Genomic DNA, 18,220 nt, shown 5'->3' with positions numbered 1-18,220 from the left:
GGCCAGGGAGTTGTCTCCAGGCTTAACGCGGTACGTCACCAGTAACTTAACGTGGTACATCACCAGTAACTCCGCCTCTCCAACACAGTAACCTCGACAGCCCCTCTCTCTCGGGCGAGAATCCCTCCCTTACAGCTTTACCCACCCTCTCAGTGGGACAGAAATAGCTTCCAGCACGTGGGGAAGTGCTGGAAGTTTAACTTCCACAGTTAAACGTTTCCTACTGCAGGCCCAAGCGACGACGCCGTGGTTGTAACTTAACGCCGTTCAAACTTTCACAACTTCACGCAAAGTCGTCATGACGTTAGAAAAAACAAACGCCGTACAAAAGCGCCTGAAGGCACAAGTTTTAAACAGAAACGCAGCCCACTTGAAGTCCCAAAGCAGCCAGTTCAAGAGAAGTTGGCCTCGTAGTAAGCACGTAGTTCATGTATCCACGTTAAGCGTCGCTGTCGTACATCCAACCCAGTAAATACAGGACAAGACCTACGCTGCTCAGCCTCTGCCCGTCTCCTTTAGGGCCCAGCCCCACCTGAGACACACTCTGTGGCTAGAAACAGGCACCGGGACAGCTTCTAGGTCCCCCAAGTGACTTGCTTTGAGCAAGCACGAGCCGTGAGGCATTTAGGTACGCAGGGACGGCGACAGGAATGTTTTGTAGGGGTGGGAGGGGAACATGCTTCAACCTCGGTGCTTTCCTCAGCTTTGTAAAAGCAAGGAACTGTGGATGTGGGAGAAAAGAAAAAGTCCAAACGGCAATGGAAGCTGGGAGAAACGTTAACTTACAAAACACATTTCTGCAAGATTAAAGTCCCTCCCCCAGGGAAACCGTCTTGGGCCAACGGCTGAGCAGTGGGATGCCCGTGAAGGGAACTGTCGTGCTTAAAACCGTCGGGCACAGATCAGCGCTGCAGGGAGGGTCAGCAGACGCCCAGCTACCGTCCACCTCCAGAGACGCCCAGACAACACAGCTCCGCCGTGGGCTGACGGATCCTCCTTTGAGCGACGGCTGTCCAATGGCTTGGATAGCCGGAGCCATCCCAGAACATCTTCCACGGTAGCTTCCCAGCGGGAGCCCGTCGGTTGCCATCTACGGGAGGGGAAAACCAGCAGAGGACTCATTTCTCCAGGGGGCGAACGGTGTCTCTGCATTACCACGGAACCCCCATCCCAACCCAGTTATTCAGGTATGGTTGGATGCTCTCAGGTCTCCAAGGAGTGAGAAGCTGCCCTGCCTCCCTCGCCGTTCCGTACGCGATTCCATTCGGGAAGCAGGCCGGTAGGGCGGTTTAACCTGGGTGCAGTTCTTCTGACGTGGCTTCAAGCGAAGGCAACCAGGCAGCGAAGCCTCACGGGAAAACGCTCGTGGCCCCTCTCAGCGCCGGGCAGCTGCTTCTCAGTTTTCTCCTTTACTAGCGCTTCTCTCTCCCGCCCTCAAAGCACCGCTGCTCACATCACCCCGGGAGTTACGAACGGCGGTGAAAAACCAATTCTGACGTTGGCGTGAAGGAGCGTCAGCGTGGGTAACGCCAGCACCGAGCTCCTGCTCGCTCAGGGGGGCAGGAACGTTCTCGGTACGTCTGAAATCAGTCTGTAGCAACGTGGAGGAAAAGGAAAACTAGCCGAAGAGTCTCCATTCAGCGTTTTATAGCAAGAAAACTTTTGTCAGGGTTTATTATAAAGGAACAGCATAAAGAAACCAAATAAATAGTTGAATAGTTAACAGTATGCAATATAATAGCACTAAACTTCAATGACATAAAAGTTAAACCTTGGAACAGCATCAGTATGAAAGATTTCTTAGAAAACTAGGACTCGGTCCAAGATCCTCAGACCTGTACATTGTGAAAACCGGTCAGTTTTGGTGCCCAGTTGGTCCCAGCTTTGTCCTCTGAGGGACCGTGTCCGTTGAGAACTGTGACCCACCCACACAGCTTCCTAATCCCGCTCTGCCCCATCCTACACGTGCTGTTTTCCCCAGGCTCTATGGGAGAGTGATTGGGAAGCAGGAGGGAGGAGCTGTGCTTCGTTGTTTCAGAGGGAGCAGTGTCTCCTTCCTCGTCCGAAGGCTGTACCGAACAAGGTTATGCAATTTAGCCTAAGGATGCCTCTTTCTTCCTTAAAGCAGCAGTTAGAGGAACAGAAAGAAGGCAGCAATGACCTCATGCTCCCAGTAAAAGCCCAGCTGGGTTCTGGGGGGGTGTAGAGTCGAGGGCTGATGTATCATTAGCTGGACAAACTGATCTGGCACAGTGAGGTCAGCGGAGATCTAAAACAGAGCGACAGCCAACCCTCCCTCATTTCCTTCCCCACTCCGCAGCTCCGTGCGGTCACGCCAAGCGGGATGCTACTGGCACATCTCGCCCCGCGCAGGAGGGGAAGGGGGTGATCTCTGCTGGCTCGCAGAGGAGACTGACTTGAGCAAACTCATCACCCCCTCTGGGGCAGGATTTGACTTTGCTCCCAGATCACCACTGTGATCTGGAATTGTTGGCCTGTGGGACACACGCAGCTCGAGCAAGAGCAGCACAGCTCATCTCGGCCGTGTGCCAGGCGAGCCCCACGGGGTCTCTGAGCTGATGTAAACCCCGAGGTATCCCCACCGTATAGCTGTGAAATCTGCATCTCGAACCAGGCGGCCCAGTTCGCTCTCGTACAATTTTTAGGTCAGCAGATAGTTCTGCTGGAGTCAGAAGTGCTAAAACGTGTTTGAGGAAAACCCAGCATTATATATTTGCATTAAATGCCAAAACATAACATACACCTCTTGACATCTGTCACTCAAGCCACTGAAACACTTCCAGTGTCAACTGGAACAATTAACAAAAACTCTGCTATCAAGCGACAAAAAGCCAGAAATAAAAGTTACAAACAAAACCAAGCTTTTATCTTTGTTAAACTCCTGCCAGTCACTTGAAATCTTATTTATCTGTTCCGTGAAATTCAAAACTTGGCACATTTGCCTTGGATGCCATTTATCAACATCTTCGTTTATCTAGAACACGTACTGCATATCAGAAATTGGCTCGGCTAGGGTATTTTTGTTTAGTAGAAAACACTGCCTTCCAGTTAGAGCTACGAAGCTCCACACAGTTCAGTAAATGAATTCTCCCGGTATTTCTTGCAGCAGTGGTTCCTCAAACTTAAATCGTTTGGAAATGGCTTTCTGCTCAGTTACTTTTTCTTTTTCTGACTGCCTACATTGTCCCAGCGTATATGAAGCCACTACAATTAGTTCTTCTGTCACTATTGATTCGTCCTCTTCAGTCTTCTCAGCATCTACCGGTTTTTCAGAGGCAGAATCCACATCTTTCTGGGTGACATCACTGGTCTCCCCGCCTGCAGTCTTATTCCAGGACCTGGAAGCAGGATTATGGCTTTGTTCTAACCATGGATGTTGAAGGCATTCTTCAGCAGTTGCCCGGTCCCTGCGGAGGAAGGGAAGTGTTACCATAAATGTCCAAGTTAATATGAAATGCAGTACACCTTGCAGAACAGACCCATGCAAATTATTCCGAGGATATGACTGTATTAAAGACAGAACTTCTTAAAAAAGGGTACTTTGCCAAAAAGATGACCGACAGCAGGGCAAGGAGACGAACGGCTCACATTTAAAACAAACGTGTTCACAGATCCTTAAACATCCCAGCTCACGCTCCCCCGTTTCCAACCAACTCTCACCGTTTCTGTTTCGAGAGCTGGCACTTCCGTTTGCTGCCCCCTGAGCAAAGCGTACCAAGAAACCAGGGACGTGTAAGGTACTCTGCCAGCTCACCAAGAGCCCACGGCTCAAAGCACCGTTCATTTAGGCCAGCAGCAAGGTACCTGTAAAGCAAGTCAGGATGTGGTGCAGCATCCCACAGCCCAGACACCTTTTTTTGAAGCGAATTGGGGTTTCGGTTACCAGCACTTGGACACGTTCCCAAAATGCAAGTTTGAGGGAAGTGGAGGACTTCTCCTTTCATATACATGAAGTCATAGCACAGGGACATACGAGTCACCGAAGTTCCCTTATACTTCAGAAAAGAAGATGCCAGTGCCTGTACATTCAGAAGGAATCCAGTCGGACGCGTCAGCGCACGCAGCTGTGCGTTTCACTTACTCGGGTTTCTTAACCAGCAGAGTTTTGATGAAATCCACAGCAGACTCTGAGATGAGGTCAAAGTCTTCTCCAGAGTAACTTACGTTCATCTGAGAGATATTTAAGAACGTTTCTTGTTTATCATCCCCTAGGAAAGGCGATGTCCCTGTTAGCATAACATAGGCCAGTACTCCAATGCTCCTGAGGGTAAAAAAGGGAAAAGCAGGTTTTTCAGGGCTGGGTTTTTTTTAAAAGAAAACCCAACTTTTTACTAAAGTTATGACCACCACTAGAATTTGTTCAACTTACCACATATCAGTTGCTGTACTGATGGGGTCGTAACTCAGAATTTCAGGAGCTGTTCAGGGGAAAAAAAACCACACAACCACAAGGGTTTTTTTTGTCAAATGCAGACATTCTAGGCTAGTTATACAGTGCAATAGCGGGTATGTGGTGAAGCTTAATACAAGCCACTTGAAGCACGAGTCTTTCGAAACAGAGATAGAACCATTCAAGGTGTTTACGTGATTACTAACGTTCATCGGTTTTAAGTAAAATAGGTCGTTTTCCTTTTACTGTCCTCTTCAAGAAACCAGGCCAGTCTCCTTCCCAGTTAAGGAAGCTGTATACAAATTTCTTATGGGAAAAAAAAATGAGAAGTATCCAACATTCCATGCTCCAGCACTGAAACCCACACCCATAAAGATATACTGTACAACTTAACAACACTTACGAGTACTTTTTCAATGCCTGGAATGATTTGCCTCTAAAAAAATTGAAATGGATACAAACGTCCACAAGCTAAAATAGATTTGGAGACTGAGTATGCAATCCTGAACTTCTAATCCCAGGAACGCTCGCTACCAGTGCTGGTAAGGCTCGTCTGAAGTGCGCACCCATCTCCAGCACAAGCACACAGCGAGTCTCACCCGTGAGACTGGCACCGCTTGCCAATTCCAGCTTTTGCAGCAGTACCACATCCAAGGAATAACCTGGTCTTTCAACGCAGTAATTACACAGCCAGCCTGGCGTTCAAACAAACTGAGGCAGCTTCTCCTTGTGCTCCCCAAAAGTCCCCTCCTCAGGGCTACATCACTCGTGTAGTAACAACTTACCGACGTATTCTGGAGTTCCCATAATTTCTCTCAGTTCCTCACTGCTCTTCATTATTCTGGAAAGGCCAAAATCTACAATCTTAATGTCTCCCAGAGGAGACTTACTGGTTAGCAGAATATTTTGGGGCTGAAAAACAAAAGGAAGAGACTTTCAGGATCACCCTTCTCTAATGCCTACGACACCATATCGCATAATTGGTTTAGATGACGAGTAGCGACAGCGCATTCCGTAACAAGTACGACCCCCAGGATCACTTACCTATTTATGAATAGATTAATTTATAAATAAAGTTCTCCCCAGTGAACTTGAAGAGACAAGTAGGTTAAAAGGGGTGGCAGGGTTTTCCGTTTATAACTGAGACTCAAACCCCGACCTTTATTACCTTAGAACATACACACAGACGATGTAAATGCCTCCACATTTGTACCTTTAGTCCTTCACACCACCTTTTTAAGTCCCCTTGCCTCCTTCCAAAAGATGGTGTAAAACACCTCCTGTTAAGGGTGTCCAAAAACACCCAATCAATTGAGAAGACCCGAACACATAAACCTATTTTGACTGCACCCGTTTAAAAGAAAGTCTGTTGCAACTGACCTCGACCTCCTTCAAAGTACAAACAATTCTATTACAGAACACTAACTGAAGAACAGTTTAAAAAAAAAAATACAGCAACCTGAAAAACAGGTTTTTAAGAGCATCACCTTCGGATAAACTCGTTTGCTCTGACGTCACTAGATCTGGGCTGTCGCCCTTCAAAGCAACTTTGTGGTCACGAAGTTCCTTTCTGTCTACTCTGACTGCGAGCTCAGCTAGCAAAATAGTCTGAAAACTAACTTTAGGCAACAGGTCTTAACGAGAGATTTTTGTAAGTGAAGCATACCCTTGCCCCAAACCCAGGTGTGGCCCTCCCTGCCCCCAGGCCAACGGTCACCTCGGGTCCTAACGCTAACTCTGAATGGTGACAGCGACACGGCATTCGTGCCCCCGGCCAGCACCAGCTCCAAAGTGAAGAAGCCTTTATTTGCCGAGATCACGTTCCATCGGGGGCGGTTGAAAAGGGAGGGCAGCCAAAGAGTAGCAACATGGAAACAACCGCTGACGGATAATCCCAACTGGACCGGCATCGACGCGTACACGTTTTCCCTAAGCACCGAGCCGTTCTCTCCTCACCCCCACGTCACCCAGGAAGCCGTGATTCCAGGTGAACAGCCTCCCTCCGAGCACAGAAACAAACCTGTGCGAGAAGACGCCAAAAACCTTGCGGCAGTTCTTGCTGCGAGGTCTGAACACGGTCAAGTCCGGTCATTCCTGCAGTTAAACCGCGGTATTTCAAACCAACGCCGTGACGCTGTCCATCTGTTTTCCCTCTCTAAATCTGTGTGTTAAGAGCAGCTTTTTTTTTCCCCCGTTTTTTCTTACAAACTGGGATTTGGTGGCCCTACAAAGGCTTTTGGAGCTGTGCATTACCATATGCTTCAGCGTTCACATTTGTCATTCTGGAGTTGTATTAGAAAAGCAAACAGCCAAAAATGCTGACGGTGCCTCCCTAATTAGCCTCTCAGATGTTCTTCCCAGTGGGAAATTTAGTTACTTTCTGAAGGAGCAAATACAAAGCAGGAGAATAACATTTGTTCTCTGTATTTAAAGAGTTTTTAATGGAAACACTGTGAAACTCCAGTCCCCAAATTACAGTATTTTAGTAGATCTTGTAGTTGCCAGGAGTCTTTATTATTTTCTTCTTTTACAAGACAATGGTATTACTTAAAACCCACCTGTGCAGAAAAACCCTGCCTGCAGTGCGGACTGAGTCACAAACCTCCACCAATTCATCACGAAGTATCGGTCGTTCGCTTTAGGGAGTCACCGTGGGGTTCACATGAAGCGAGTCTGAACACAGGCATGAAGCCGGAGAGAAGCCGTCGCTCTGGCCTTAACCACAGCCTTCAGCTGGACACAAGTACACCACAGCTCATTTCCCATCACCCCACAAGGTTTTGTGAACCTTTGGCCCTAACGTTTTTTTTTTTTTTTCTAGATGATCTTTAAGGTCCCTTCCAACCCAAACCATTCTATGATTCGGTTTCAAGAAGGGTACGACTAAGGACACATAACAGAGGTAATGTTTTTTGGCTAACCCATGCCTCACCTTAACCTGCAACATTAATTCAGTTAAGAATCCAACTTTATGATACAGTAATAAAAAAAAAAAATCAGATCCCTAGAAGACAAGACAGGAGTTATCCAAGGGCAAAACCAGGAAAAAAAAAAAAAAAAGCAGGCTAGCTGGGATAGCCCAGCCACACTGTGTGTAAAGACAATAAAGCAGGCTGCTCAGTCCAATATGTGTGCTCTTGCAGTGACTGCTGCATTTTTTCCCTATGTGGATCAAAGCAGCCCAACTCCCAAGCAAATTCTGCTGTCCCATATCTTTAAGAAATTGAGAAATGCAGCAGTCACTGAAAGAGCATGATACCAGTGCAGTATGTGTACTTTATTCCCCCAAACAAGCAATGCAAGTCTCTAAGAAATAAAGCTAATAAGCAAAATAGTTTCTGTAGAACTTGGAGACTCTATACCTACCTGTTAATGAACAGCTTTGCTCTAATTGCTATAAAGGTTTGGACTCCAGACTAAACTGTTCTTTTGCCTTGAAAAACTGGTATTTTAATTTATAACTCTTTTCTCTATTTCCTGGGTGTTTCTTTAGAGAAGGAACACCACTCTTCTATTAATACTACATTTCTGTGTAATACACACTGCACCTTAATCCACCTGGAAAACTCAGCTGAGAAAATAAATCTGTAATGTTCTTGTAACAGGCCACTTTTGCTGTAATCGTGTGTTAGTTTGCTTTCTCTTTTATGGGTTTAAACAGAATGCGGGGAGATTTAGATTAGATATCAGGAAGAAATTCTTCCCGGAGAGGGTGGGGAGGCACTGGGACAGGTTGCCCAGAGAAGCTGTGGATGCCCCATCCCTGGAAGTGTCCAAGGCCAGGCTGGATGAGGCTTGGAGCAACCTGGTCTAGTGGAAGGTGTCCCTGCCCACGGCAGGGGGGTTGGAACTGGATGGTCTTTAAGGTCCCTTCCCACCCAAACCATTCTCCAGCTGTGGAGCCCTCAATATCAGAAGGATACTGACCACTTGGAGCGAGTCCAGAGGAGGCCACGAAGATGATCAGAGGGCTGGAGCACCTCTGCTATGACGAAAGGCTGCGAGAATTGGGCTTGTTCAGCCTGGAGAGGAGAAGGCTCTGAGGAGACCTCATGAACCATTCTATGATTCTATGATTCAATGCAGCTTTCCAGTATCTGAAGGGCCTACAAGGCTGGGAGAGGACTTTTTACAAGAGCCTGTAGCGACAGGACAAGGGGTAACGGGGATAAATTGAAGTCAGGGAGGTTTAGATTAGATGTCAGGAAGAAGTTCTTCCCGGAGAGGGTGGGGAGGCACTGGAACAGGCTGCCCAGAGAAGCTGTGGATGCCCCCTCCCTGGAAGTGTCCAAGGCCAGGCTGGATGAGGCTTGGAGCAACCTGGTCTAGTGGAAGGTGTCCCTGCCCATGGCAGGGGGGTTGGAACTAGATGATTTTTAAGGTCCCTTCCAACCCAAACCATTCTGTGATTCTATGATTCAATATTGGGTTAAAATGACATGCCAAACAATTTCAAACGCTGGTTTTGCGGGTTGTCCCCACTGTATACAACGTTTTGAACACAATACAGATGGAAGGGAAAAGGTGTCAGTTAGATAACCAGAACACTATATACTGTAGGAATGCTGCTTGGAGCAGCCCTTCGCCCAGACCCCAGGGCTGCGTAAAGCTCCTTACCCATGTCCACCCCATGCAAGAGGCAGCTGGTCTTTCCTCAACCCCCACGCCTTTTTAAACTCTCTACCACTGCCGACTAGTTCCAGCTTTTACCAAACACGCGTTGAAGATCCAGCCAAGCAGCCAGCATGCAGGGAAAGGAGTCTTCCCTTACGCTGCAGCTTTTATGCGCCATGACGAGGAGATGAAAGGCTCCTGACTATAATCTATGCACACCCTGCAAATTAAATAGCATCAACGCAATACTGTCGAGTGAGCCTTAATTTGCACTCAGTAGCATTATACTTGCTCCTTCTCCAAGTCTAAACTGGATGACACGACTGGATTTTGCTATTCAAAACGAGCTGTTTTTTCAGCCGTCTTTCAGGAGATCCATGCTTTTGGAAAGGAATGATCAGCTAGCAGCTCTGCTGAAGCCACATCAAAACACCCCGTGTTTTTCTGCAGTGTTTAGTCTCATAGGAAAAATATTTCACCTGTTAAGGGGGCGGACAGCTAGCTGTCAGTGTCACAGACCTGGCTGATTAGATTTATAAAACAAAACTACAGGCAGCCGACAGTCACGTCCTGACAACCATCGTGACTTGAATTCTTCTGGGCACAGAGCCTGACTTTGAAGGTGCGACATAGGAAAATTGGATGGACCTTTCCAAAGGCATTTGTCCCAGACAAAGTTCTTCCTGGAGAGGATGGTGAGGCACTGGGACAGGTTGCCCAGAGAAGCTGTGGATGCCCCATCCCTGGATTTCTTCAAGGCCAGGCTGGATGAGGCTTGGAGCAACCTGGTCTAGTGGAAGGTGTCCCTGCCCATGGCCGGGGGGTGGAACTGGATGGGCTTTAAGGTCCCTTCCAACCCAAACCATTCTGTGATTCTACAAAACCTTCAGACACCCAAATGTGAAACCAACAGCATGAGGAAAACATTTTCACAAGTATTTGTAATCTTTTAGATATTGGCCAACACCCTGCTTACCAGCAGCACGCTTTGCACAAGTCTTCCAAACGCTGCCCCACAAAACTGAGTATTCAGTGAATTCCACAGTGCTGTAAGCACTCAGCAGAGCAGCACGAGCCACACTACGCAACAGAAGATGGTTTGTGGCCAGCAGGTTAATAAACATGCAGCTAAAGCCAGAACCCAACTTCACTTTTTGAGGAACAGGCCTTTTTTTAAAGTCTTGCAAGGCATGTGGGTCACCCAATCTTCAGAAGTCATGGGTTTTAATCCTACAGTTTCCATCATCTTGATTTGCCAATATTCTGAAGACTTCCCTAAGCCTTATTTTGCAAATGATCAATATATCCTGCGAGCAATCACCCTGCAATTAGGGCTCAACTGTTAAGTTCCACATTTCAAAAATCATACTAAAACACGTTAAACTCAAACACTAGACATTTTCCTCTGCTAATCAAGTTTTAAAAGCCAGCAAAGAAATGGTGGATCTTTCATTGAGAACTGGAGATGATCAATTTTATAAAATAGATTTTCTGAGTGGTTGGAAAAAGTTTTAAAGTCGAACTTGCTACCTGCGCCCAAGCTGTAACCAACACCCCGGTCCACATTTGCCATTAAGTACCATCAAATAAAGCACACGCACACATTTCTGATTACAAATACCCAGCTGAGAGTGCTCGGGAACACCACAGCTTTGAGTATAACCATTATGAACATATTCTGTCCACAGAGAGACGTGTTTTAATTTTACGCGCTTTGCTTCAAGGAAATTCAACAGAAATATTTTTGGCCAACCATGGCAGAGACACTGAGCATCTTGTGTAAGCATACTGGAACTTTAAGGAATTCTAACTGTTCATTTTCAGTCCTTCTAAACTCCTTACTCTCACATCACCTGCTAAAAATTTTCCATTAATTATTTTACTACAATTATTCATATTCTAGATGTATGACTAACTCAATGGGCTGCAGAAAGCTTTAAAGGATTCCAGAGATAATTTGAATGAATGGCTGGAAAATCAGGCAGGTGAGATATTTGTGTGCAAATATTACTTATGTGCTTAAGCTGATGAATGGTGCATGATGTGCTACGCTAAAATATTCAGTATGTACAGCTTCCTCCTGGAATCTACTGGTAGCTCTGTACTACTGCCAAAATGCAATTAAGTGGAAGTAGAATCATAGAATCACAGACTGGTTTGGGTTGGAAGGGACCTTAAAGATCATCCAGTTCCAACCCCCCTGTCACGGGCAGGGACCCCTTCCACTAGACCAGGTTGCTCCAAGCCTCATCCAGCCTGGCCTTGGGCACTTCCAGGGATGGGGCATCCACAGCTTCTCTGGGCAACCTGTCCCAGTGCCTCACCACCCTCTCGGGGAAGAACTTCTTCCTGATATCCAATCTAAACGTCCCTGCTTTCAATTTAAACCCGTTACCCCTTGTCCTTGTAAAGCTCTCAGCAACAGAAGAAACGTCGCAGCTTACTACATACTTGGTAAATATGGGAATTTTAATGCAAGATACTAAGCAAAGCAGTATAAAAAGTGAAGTAGGTCAACCCAAACATGAGATAAAATTGCATCTTCCATATGAGTGTAAGGATGGAAGCTAAAAAGAAAGTTAATTGCAGATTAAGTTAAAAGCAGATAATAGTTTTCTGGATCCCTGTTGCAACTCCTTTCCTAACCATAAGCAATACTCCTATTTAGGATTGAAATCCTATTTCTCACAGAATTAAATAGAATTTCATATGATGGCAACTCTTGATTTGGGTCAAAACTATTTTTCAGTAAGAAAATATGCTTACTCCAGCAAATAATGATAATGGATATACCAATAGGGTGGTGGCTAACTATTTAGCAGTAAATGACAAGCATTTAAATTGTTTTACAGTATTTAAAAAAAAAAAAATACTGACGTGTTATAAATATATTAAACACACCAACCGCAACCTGGTCTAGTGGAAGGTGTCCCTGCCCATGGCAGGGGGGTTGGAACTGGATGGTCTTTAAGATCCCTTCCAACCCAAACCATTCTGTGATTCTATGATCAATTTACTGTTTACCAGTCCTGTATGTACACTTCATCCTGAAGTGTTACTTCCAGCATCTCTGCTCTGTTAAAACTCAAGCCAATACAAAAGCCAACCTATGTTTTAATATTTACTGTTTACCAGTCCTGTATGTGCACTTCATCCTGAAGTGTTACTTTCAGCATCTCTGCTCCGTTAAAACTCAAGCCAATCAAAAGCCAACCTATGTTTTAACGGCCGTTTTTACTGCACTTTGAAAGTGAGCCAGATCCTACCCAAAGCACTTGCTCAAAATTCAAGGTGCAACGCCTTCGACCACGACTTTCTCTTAATCACAGGAAGTTTGCATTTGCTGCAACCACAGAAACTCCCCAAAAGGCCTGCAACCCTGGTGCCTGCTGCATCTCAACGGTTGAATTTTATCATTCAAGGGATAACTAGATAAAAAAATAAGAAACTTATGAGAAAAACACAGCAACAATCTTACCTTTAAGTCGAGATGAACCACGTTGTTTCTGTGCAAGAAGGAAACTCCTTCTAAGATCTGCTTCATAAGTCGTTTAACATCTTTTTCTTTGAAGGCTTCCTCTCTCTCAGCCACACACTGGTCAAAGATTTCACCTCCAGCAGCACTACGGGATAATATGCACTTCGTTATTCCAAAAGACAAAGTTATCATTGTGCCCATTTTGTTCGACTCGCACCACCTCGTTTAGCGTAAGCAAGACCAGCAGGCAGTAGCATCCAATAGTGAAAACGTTTCCTTTTTCAACATTTGGCAAGCTTTTACAGCACAGGAAGGCTTCTCTGCAGTCCGGCAGCTTTGGAGAGCAGCAAGGATCTCAGCCATGTAGTCCAAACACGACTGACTGTGCGTTAAGGTGAACTCCAGGTTTGTTTGAGGGCAGTGTTTACATAAAAAACATGCCTTTTGCCATTCCTACGAAACAGCATGGAAATTTGGGCAAGGTGAGCCTTTGTTGACACAAAGCAAAACAGCCCCACCCCCCAATCCTTCTCAAAACGCTTTGCACATACTGAAAAGACTAAATGGAAAGTTTGTAATGGGATTGTTTGTGAAATCTCTGCTATACGGGGTGTGTTAGGTTTCTGGATGGCTTTCATCTAAAAATACTTACAAAAACTTGAGCTCGCAGTTTGCTTCCTTAGCTGTTGTTTGTATATGTTTAAATAAATAACGGAGTAACAAAAAACCGTGACAGTAGCTACAGACAATGCATGTTTTTCAAGCAGTCTGGAGCCACGTGCGGTATCGCCTCTCTACGGCAGCGAGGCTAGAGGGCTGAAACTGTTCTACAACACGGCCGTGTAGCACCAAAAGCAAAATACAGCAGAGCAGAGGCTCCTCTTAAAACCAGGATAAGCACAGGGAACATGGGAACGGAACCATTTTGCACATGGATTGTTGAGTTACGGCTTGGCAACGTGTAAATGAAACCAAGACACGCAGACTTGGTTCCGGGTGAAACCATCATCGTCCCATAGCGAAAGGTGGCGAGACCCCGGGGGCAGCACCGTCTCCGGTTACCCCACACCGCGACGCGCCCAACCTGGCTCTGCTCGACGTGCGATCTTCCCTGATGTGCAGCCGTCTATGCTGCCTTTGCTTCCTCTTTCCTAGAAAATCACGTTACCTAAGCGATCCACAAGACAGAGGCATGTTCAACAAGAATGTCACAAAAATGGTGCGTTTGGGTTACCTACCCCCAGAAAAAGAACACAAATAGACTCAATTTTTCATTTTGTCAATACTCACTTTGCTGCTACAGCCTTAATACTGGAAAACCCCTCATGATTTATAAAAACTTCCCAGATACTCTCATTACGGTTATTTAAAGTTCTCCCTGGGGATTGCCTTCCAAGCAAAAAAGAATTGAAAAGAGGGTTACATCTTGACTTTTTCCAACCACTTCAATATTTCTGTTCTATAAGCTGACATACTGAAGTACAATTTGATTTGTTAAACTTCCTTTTAAAAAAAAGTCCCTTAAATGATTATTATTCTTCATCCTGCACCAAATATGATAGAACTCAAGAATAAAAATGTGCTTTCATCAAAGGAGTATTAATACTGTCACTTCTCTATAAAAACCGCATATGCCTGACACTATCACATTTTTCTTCAGCGCATTTTTATTTAATTCAAGGAAAAAGTTAGTAATATTTCAGCTTTGAACAGGATGATATCTTTTAGAATTGACACTGGATAGTGTATCCTAATATTTTAAGAAACATACAACAGCCTTCCAGTACCTGAAGGGGCTACAAGGAAGCTGGGGGGGACTTTTTACAAGGGTCTGTAGTGACAGGACAAGGGGTAACGGGTTTAAATTGAAAGTGGGGAGATTTAGATTGGATATCAGGAAGAAGTTCTTCCCAGAGAGGGTGGTGAGGCACTGGGACAGGTTGCCCAGAGAAGCTGTGGATGCCCCATCCCTGGAAGTGTTCAAGGCCAGGCTGGATGAGGCTTGGAGCAACCTGGTCTAGTGCAAGGGGTCCCTGCCCATGGCAGGGGGGTGGGTATGGATGGGCTTTAAGGTCCCTTCCCACCCAAACCATTCTGTGATTCTATGAACTGGATCTTCAAGATAGGGATAAAAAAGCATCTACTATCATCAAGAAATTGAACTTTCTACTTTAAGAATGCCATAGTATGCTACTCAGAAGAATGATTGAATTCCTTGCAGCAGTAAATCATTACGCACACACAGATCTACCACCAAAATCACCAGCATGATGCGTTTTACAGCAACAACCCATGGATTTTGCTGGTATAGCGCTGCCACTTAAGCAAAACAATACTTCTGCTGTTTAATTCTATGAGAAACAGGATTTATAGCCTAAAACTGCTGTTGTCAACCAGGGATTGCACTTCACCTTTAATAAACCCAGCTGAAAGATCAGCAATGGGGGGTGGGGCTTATACAGCCCAGTTTGCTGTATGGTTGTTTGGTAGACAGGTCACAATTAAGTCACACTAATGAGATGATTAACATTGGAGTAGAAACCAAGCTAAAATGTTAAGATACCCAGAATTCCACCACTACTCAAAGTTTCAGATGGAAAGGAGGTTTCACATGTAACCTTTCATTTTTTGATCAATTTTGCCATTTAGGATGCAGATAGAACAACTGTTTCCAGACAGTTCATTCCATCCAAAAACTACCACATCCAAACAAGCAACTAGGAACCCTTTGCAAGACCAGGGGGTAACTCGTTACTGCAAGACCGTTGGGCGTATTGTGGCTGTGGAGTGAGCTGAACGGACTCCCTCGAGCACACCACAAGCTGTGAGCCAACCCACTCACAAGCGGGTGGGAGCACAAGGGCAAAATGAACCCCACCAAGATTCCCCTGCGCGTCCATGCCAAATTTTGCCAAGCAAATACTTTCCCAGGGGATAAAAGCAAAGAATTGGCCACAGGATAAGAAAGTCTTTAGGAGAGCAATCCAAAAATAGAATGGAAACATTTGAGCCTCACGTTTTGAAATCCTACTTCGGACGCAGAGTTTCTCTCGTACGCACTCCCTTAGCTGGGTGTACAAAAAAAATGCGGGACAGAATTCCTACTCAACTTAAAAGCTACAGCAACCAGAATTCTTTAGCCATTTTGTTTATGAAAGTATTGTTGTGCTAGTAACTCCTCTGTAGTTCCAAGTGAAATCCAACTGCTCTTCATCAATGAAAAACACGCTAACATTTTATTACTGCTTATCAGCATAAATGAGCTAAAAGGCATTTTAAAGCCTGGAGCATTAATCTCTGTTAGAGTTATGCTGACTCTGAATTCAAGGGAGCCTGCTTATCTTCCTGCAAACATATCTTACCACCACACTGTACGGAATTCAGCATCCTGCTGCTTTCGAGCGCACTCACAACACACCAACGATTCAAGGGAGCCTGCTTATCTTCCTTCAAACATATCTTACTACCACACTGCACGGAATTCAGCATCCTGCTGCTTCCAAGCACACTCACAACACACCAACACAGTCGTTTGGCGTATCATTACAAAGAGACCGGACACACCTATTGCAGCGCATCTGAAAAAATTAAACACCCCCAGCTTCAACGGATCAGACGTTAAGGTAGTCTTCTGAAAAACTCAAGTTCCTAGAACGCACTTGTTTTCAGACGCCGAGTGAGACCATACACAGTCTGCAAGGGTCAAAAAAATCAATTCCTGGATCTCATGCTCTGTCAAAAGCCTTTCCTGAAAGGGTTTTTTTTGGAAGCTAAATGGAAACTCAGCTTTTTTCTGTTCACAGAACTTAGATGACAAGAAGATGACACCAAGGTGGTTGTAACACGACTGGCAAAGGTTCACCTTCATTACTGCTGACACTCACAGCCTCCTTTCCCTGGCTAGGCATCCCATTAGACAGTAAGCAAACAAGTGAATTTACTGAGCATTTTTCCAGTGTAAGGCTACCATAACACATCAGTCTTCCCAAAGCTTAAGAAAACATCCGTACCCAATTGGAGGACCCAGGGGAAAAGAAGCATCCAAATGAATTGTAGATACTGTTCTTCTACGTTCTTGGTTCTCGGGCAAACGCACAGGTATTTTTCCCCTTAGCCTTTCCAATCAGGCAGCCCAAGAACTCGAACGCAAACAGAAGGTAACTAACACCATCTGAGAAGTTCTCCTGCAAAACTTTTTGAGGAGCTCCAGTCTTGATTCAAGACTCCCATCTAGAACAATTGTCTTAATAGCTCTAAACCAGAGACACGATGCAAATGGGGCAGCACAGTTAACTCCTGATGACAGTGGGTTTGCTCCCAGTTCTCTCTGTTGTGTCCTATGCCAAGTGAATCATTTCCTGACAGCAGACCAAGCAGTCACACCTCCGGGAAGTAGGACGGTAAGTAATGTCCAAGGTAAGTCCAGTAACATTATACAGGCCCAAAGAGCTATAGGTGAAAAAAGCACTTCATCCAACACTTCCAATAACCCTGACTGCATCTTCAAGGTGATAGAGACAACTATTTTTATTTTATTTAAAGTAAGCATAACAAAAGTCTACTATATCTACACAAAACTCTTGACAGGTAATTACTCAGTTCAGAAGCTCTTCACAAAAAAAAAACAACAAAAACCCACCGTAATGGCTTAGAGTTTGAATTTACACAGAGAGGTTTCTGTAGTAGCCAACCCACTATCATCATCTATCCCTTCCACAGATGTAGTATAAACACATGGTGACGGGCAGTTACCAAAAAACACCAGTTCTTAAGCATCAGATGCTCTGTTGCTCTTTCTTTTGAAAGAGAAATTGGAAAAAAGCCAGGTAGGTTGAATACAAATATTGAGCCCAAAAGTTATCAAATTTGCTTGTATCCTTATACATCTGATGGGCCAGTTTTCCCAGTCTGTATCTCTACCTTTTTCAGTAAGAATCCATTTTTTTTCCATTAATTCCATCTTCACTGGAATGTAGAAACAGGACCGACCCACAGATTAATTCCAGATTTGACATACTCCCCCTTCAGGCTTACTTACCCCTTCAACTCCTATTTAAATCCTCTGTTTGAGGTCTTGTGCCAACAGACAGAAGTCTGAGACTGCAGTCAGGGTGGATGCAGACAGCCACCGATTTGGTATCCGACAGCTGAAGCCAACACTGTGATGCCTCATCACCTCCCACTGCTCAGCACTTTAATATTAACAGGCTGTGGCCAATTTGAAGTTTGCCTTCCGTCAAAAATTAGGAGCGCTTGAAAAACAACTCTCCACGTAACATTAGTATTTCTCTTCACAAAGGCACAGCACCAGGTGAGTCCCTCAGCCCTTATGGCAGACTCAACTCAAGACATGAAACTTTAAAACCTTAGCAGATAAAGTTAGTGGCCAACAATTAATTATTTGTTTTTCTATTAATTTCGTGGTCTGCGTGGCAGACCTTTACCTTGGGAAGGAGAAAGTGAAGTGGCCCAGAGGAGCTGGCAGTCTAGACGTGTTCCTTAGTGCCCTGCACACAGCATGTCAGAAACGCACTAACTTTCATACCTGTTCTGTCGCAACACGCCTCTGGAACATGCTGACATTAAAGAAACATCCAGACATGTTTGCTGGAGTCAGGAAAAGACTGTTTCTGTAATTTACAACTCTAACACACAGCTGTTTATCTGAAACAAGGTAGGACTGTCTGAGGCATATAAAAACAATAATGTTGCTAATT

The 18,220-nt window shown here is 45.1% G+C and overlaps 1 protein-coding gene across 1 annotated transcript in view; it reads right to left on the bottom strand.

Annotated features, from left to right (window-relative positions):
- Positions 1 to 2,813: 2,813 nt before the first annotated feature.
- The window catches only part of STK17A (serine/threonine kinase 17a), a gene marked incomplete at its 5' end in the record, with an annotated part of 17,029 nt that continues 1,622 nt past the window's right edge, over positions 2,814 to 18,220 (bottom strand). Inside the window, 5 exons of the mRNA XM_010146674.1 lie at positions 2,814 to 3,428; positions 4,103 to 4,282; positions 4,391 to 4,439; positions 5,197 to 5,323; positions 12,504 to 12,648. Of these exons, the coding sequence (XP_010144976.1) occupies positions 3,095 to 3,428; positions 4,103 to 4,282; positions 4,391 to 4,439; positions 5,197 to 5,323; positions 12,504 to 12,648 (835 nt within the window). The remainder of the gene's footprint in view (positions 3,429 to 4,102; positions 4,283 to 4,390; positions 4,440 to 5,196; positions 5,324 to 12,503; positions 12,649 to 18,220) is intronic.

This window comes from Eurypyga helias, unplaced genomic scaffold, assembly GCF_000690775.1.
Source record: "Eurypyga helias isolate BGI_N326 unplaced genomic scaffold, ASM69077v1 scaffold2850, whole genome shotgun sequence".
NCBI classification, from domain to species: Eukaryota; Metazoa; Chordata; class Aves; order Eurypygiformes; family Eurypygidae; genus Eurypyga; species Eurypyga helias.
This window is presented reverse-complemented; position numbering and strand designations above follow the sequence as displayed.